General features: G+C 45.2%; 1 protein-coding gene across 1 annotated transcript; it reads left to right on the top strand.

The window, feature by feature from the left end:
* Nucleotides 1-463: 463 nt before the first annotated feature.
* LOC144119305 (uncharacterized) lies at nucleotides 464-4,821 on the top strand. Its single transcript, XM_077651968.1, has 2 exons — nucleotides 464-529; nucleotides 3,248-4,821. Exons 1-2 carry the CDS (start codon nucleotides 518-520, stop codon nucleotides 3,722-3,724), a joined length of 489 nt encoding a protein of 162 aa, XP_077508094.1. The 5' UTR covers nucleotides 464-517; the 3' UTR covers nucleotides 3,725-4,821.
* Nucleotides 4,822-5,044: the final 223 nt, after the last annotated feature.

The raw sequence follows: 5,044 nt of genomic DNA, 5'->3' as shown, positions 1-5,044 counted from the left end.
TCTCCATTTTAACGATACACTTAGCTTTCCTTAGAGATGCAAGTGCTGAATGTGCAAGAGCATTGGAATCTCTAGGTTCACACACTAGATTTTTATGGACGCACTATTCCTACGACGCTATATAAAAATAAGATCATTTCCTGTTCAGTTCACCGTCGAAGTACCTAGCAGTGTGCAAAGGCAGTCAGAGGAGCTCGCCTCTCTTTTGAAGAAAAGGTGGGTTTCTCAGATAACTTACGAAAGTATCCTTCCTGCGTTTGACGTCCTTTCAGCGCTTTGTACGTGCCCATAGCACGTGCCATTTGCAAAGATAACGGTCGGGCACGTGCAAACCGGAAGCGCCGGTTACCGTAGCTGCTTTAACTTCCTCGGACTCCTCTTCAAATAGACACTGATGGCTTACTTATCTTCCGCTAATACGTTGCTTCCGATAACAGTACTCGAAGAGTGTATATATATTCAGTCGAATCCCACTGGAGGCATAGTTGACGCCGTCCAGGGTATTGCAACGCCAAGGATGAACTCTTCGGTAAGAAGCGTTGCTTACAAAGTAATCAGAGGGGTACTTGTCAAGAAGAACAATTTTATCCTAAGCACCATAAGCTTTCAATGCCCGGTTTGGACGTTTTTCTCATCTTGTTTCGTTACAGCTTTCTGTAAATCTTGTGAAACAACAGTTACTCTCTGGATAAACCTGCTTCTTTATTAGATTGCTCTGAGGCAAACCCTTCATCAGCTGTGTAGCGAAATAGTAAGCGAATAATTTTATATAATTTTTGTTCAATGTGTCAATAAGAAAAAGTGTGAATTTGCTTTATACAAACGAGAAGCTTTACCCTGTAGCTACCGTTCGGTTCAGTTAAGTTGATCTTTAGTAGATGGGCTTATTTTAGTAGCATCACAGTTTACCTCTGAGGATCATTGTATACGATTCCTTGCGTTTTATACAAGAAAATTTATTCTAAATGGACCTATTATCTTTATGCGTCAACTGAACGAAGAAGGGACGCAGACGGGAAGACAGGAGATCTGACTATCATCTGAACTTATTGAGAAAACCGCACTCGCTTAAATGCATTACAACACGAAACCAAACAACTTCTTCAGAACGAAGCACGAATGACAGCAGCTAGGACAAGTTGGCGACAACGTACATTGATGTTTTCGAAAAATTCCAAGAACGATGATTAATACAGGTTACGGTCATTTTCCGATTATGGGAAACCTACATGATTTCGCAGGCCAACTTGAATTTGCATCGGAAAATAATGACACGTCAATTCATATCAGTTCTTTTACACTTTTGAGACGGTATTGAAAATGGTATTGTAAATAGGCATTTCTAACATTACTTCCAGCAAGAGTTGGTTATTAACCTTCCTAGAATTGTAGTTCAGTAGAGTCAGTTCTTGGGCTAGTTGGTATTCTTGAGTCACATTCATGGTATTCCAGTGCGACGGCACATAGCCAAAGAAAGGAAGACGGAAAAGAACAGGACGAACACAGCGCTGTGTTCGTCCTCTTTTTTTCCGTCGCTGTGTTCGTCCTCTTCTTTTCGGTCTTCCTTTCATCGGCTAAGTGCCGTTGCGCTGGAATACCATGAATAGAACTGTAGCATTACTAAGGTATTTTACCAAATTTTTTTCACGTGATTTAGCAACTTAAGCAGGCTAGTTTGGTTGCAAAAGTCCAACGCGATTATTCAATTATTAATAACAACGCCTTAAAAAGAGGAAGCATGCACGTTAGAACACGTACAATCCAGCGCAATAATTACAGGGACAGACTAGGAGTGAGAAAGAAAATACCTTATACTAAAGCTTTCGCCATTTCTTATTGTTTAGAAAAAGTATGGTCACGCACACTATAATTCTGGCTCCTGTGTAGGAATTAAAAGGTTATAACACCTACTGATGACAGTTTTCTATATTTAGCTAAGCTATGTTGCAAATCTTTGTCATTGATAGTAGTGAAAAGGGTGGAATGAACATTTTGCTCCTCAAGCAATTTTGAACATTCCACAAGACCAGAATTAAAAAAAAAAAAACTCGATGGCGCTCGAATGGGCTAGACGACGGAAATTCGTGAGTGGTTGCCGTACGAAGTACGCTCTTTTATTTTCGCTTATGACGTCTTCGTTGTCGTCATCTTCTTTTCATGCCACGATATCGGTCGTTGTCTACTTCATATTCAGAGATCTCTTGGAGTGCTCATGCCATTCCTGGCGTAGGCGTGCAGCGGTTGAGCGATCCACCTCAACCCTGCGATGGCCGCTGATGCCATCGGTGGGGCTTGTGCGACTCAGGTTGCTCTTCCCGGACAACCTGACGCGGCCAATCATAAATTTAACTGCAACGTGCCACAGTGGGCAGTTTTTTCACAATCGAGCGGACAGGGCTTCCCTCCTAAATGTTCACTTTATCCATGACATGCCCCCACTAATCCTCAAGCAATAAATAATTAATATGGATTAGCTCAGCTTATCCAGGATATACAAGGCAAAATATGTCGGTGTTCACCGTGATTATTGGCGTTGGCGTTGGAAATGTTCTAGACGGCGATGTATTTGAGGAAAGTAAGGGCGCATAACTGGCTCCCTGAATATCCAGACGCCTCATTCGTGTTTTGATACATGTGGCGGTGGTGAGAGAGAGAGATGTGGCCTGCATGCATTTGCGCTGGCAGTGTTGTCGCTGACATGCGGCACTGCAGCAATAGTTAAGCCGCAGCGTTCATTTGGTGATCAATGTCTCACGATCAACCATTAACTGCATGTCACCTCCCAGGGTGGCAGAGAGAGCGCTGCCTATCCAGTGTGCGGAACGCAATCAAAGCAGGCTTTTGTAGTTGAACACCAACGCCACGTACACGAAAGCGAGATTGAGGTCTCCACTGACCCAGGGAGCCGGTTCCGCGCCTTTCCTTTCGTAAAAATGAACTGCCTTTGCAAAGTTGTCAACGCTTGAATTCAATGAACGCCATCGGCTGACTTGTTTTGTTGTTTTTTTTTTAGGAAAGGAAATGGCACAGTAACCGGATCATATATCTCGGTGGACCCCCGATCCGCGTCGTAAAGGAAGGGGTAAAGGAGGGAGGGAAAGAAGAAAGAGAAAACTGAACATTCAAAGTTGGATTCTGAGGAAAGGCGCGGCGAGGCGCGTGTTGTGACGTCATGTACCTCCTCGGAGCACCGCCACGGCGAAATCGCAATTTCCCGCCAGTAAAGCTTTCGCTTTAAAATACGCAGGCTACTCTCTTCGCCCTCCTCGCTGCACTGGGTGTGGTCGCAGCTGCTCCAAAGGCAGGATATAGTGGTGGCTACGGAGGCGGCTATGGAGGGGGCTACGGTGCCAGCGGTTACGGCGCACTCGGATACGGAGGTCTCGGATATGGTGGCCTCGGTTACGGAGGCCTTGGCTACGGAGGCCTGGGTGGCGCTGGCTACGGAGGCATCGGCGGCGTGGGCGTCGGCAGCAGCGTTGCCCTTCTGAGTGGAGGCCCCGCATTCGCTAAGGCTGTGGCTGGGCCTGCCTTCCTGGTGAGGACGGTGCACCACGTCAACAAGGTCAACGGCGGAGGGGCCCTCCTCGCCCACTCTGGCCTCGGAACAGGAGGAGGTCTCGGCTACGGATACGGAGGCGGCTACGGGATTGGCTACGGCGGAGGTTACGGTGGCGGATACGGTGGATACGGTGGATACGGAGGCTACGGCAATAAAGGCTAATTACTCTAATAATTACAATTTAGTGTCGATTTTGCTCATTGCGCAAGGGGTCGCATTGCTATCACTGGGCTCGTAATGGAATTCCGAGCGTTGAATGTGGCATCAACATTGACCGCGTGTCATATACAGGACTTGCAGAGCCTACTTTCGTAGTATATTTCGCAATGAATTCAATGATTGTTGCAAGGAGTGTATTTCACTGTACCGAAACGCGAAGGTTTCTTGGGCTCTGATGCTGCAGCCACTAGCTGCGTATTCGGCAGGCCCTGACTACACCTGCCGGGCAGCATAAACGATTTTTTTTCAGGCGTGCGACACAAAGAAATATTTATTTAGGCTTGTTTTAACCTGTTTTTTATTATGATGATGAGAAGCATGATGCTTGGTGCGGAAATATTTTATTATTGTATCCTGGGAAAGATCAAGACAGAAGACATCAATGGAAGGTTTTAATCATACTTCATATCTAGACCTCATGACAAGGTCATCAATTAGGGTTTTTTTCTTTGCTAAAAAGACAATAAAAAGCTTCACCCTTAATTTCTGTTGTTATAGTGTCCAGTTTCATGGTAAATTCACCAACGCCATTGGGAGGCAGATAATTCAAGGACCGGAAAAGGACGAATACACTGCTGGTAACTACCTTCGCACCGGCCCTTGATATCACTCATCCGCGCTTGAAATAGAAGAGGTGGCCTCATGATTCAGGATTAAAAGGGTGAATGTCCTACTCGTCAACGATGTTGCAAGAGCTCTGAGAAGGCGTTCGAATCTCAAACGATACGAACGACACTTTCAGGATTCCGAAAACTTGTTTTTATCTGTCATTTCCAGCGCTACCATGTATCAAAATCTTCTAAAAAGTCGAAGCGCAAACGACACTGACCACGAGAAAGGCGATGACACACAGAAGTGCTGCTAGGTGGTTTTATTGGTGGAAAGTCACATCTCTTATATGAGCCGAAGTGTTTTGTGAGAAAGACGGAAAAGGTGCTTCACAAGTGTTGGGTGACTGAGCCAACATAAAAAAAAGAACGCGCAGGCAAGCATAGACGTAGCACAAAAAAATATTTTCTTTAGTTTTCATTTTCAGATAAGCCGGCTTTTGGCTTCCGAGTTTCCTTGATCAGTCCTGTCTGCCGTTTCCGAAACCCTTCTTGATACATTTAATTGTATAACAGAAAAAAAACGGCCGAGGATAATCGCAAGGCCACAAGGCCTTCAGCACACCTATAGAGTGAATTATTTTTCAATTTAATTTGTGCTTGTGCCGTACAAACAACAGCTTCGAAATGCCTGAAGCTGGAGGTTGTGGCTAGG

The sequence above is a fragment of the Amblyomma americanum genome, chromosome 2, assembly GCF_052857255.1.
Source record: "Amblyomma americanum isolate KBUSLIRL-KWMA chromosome 2, ASM5285725v1, whole genome shotgun sequence".
Lineage (NCBI taxonomy): Eukaryota > Metazoa > Arthropoda > Arachnida > Ixodida > Ixodidae > Amblyomma > Amblyomma americanum.
Note: the sequence above shows the minus strand (reverse complement) of the source record. Positions and strands in the feature narration are given on the sequence as shown.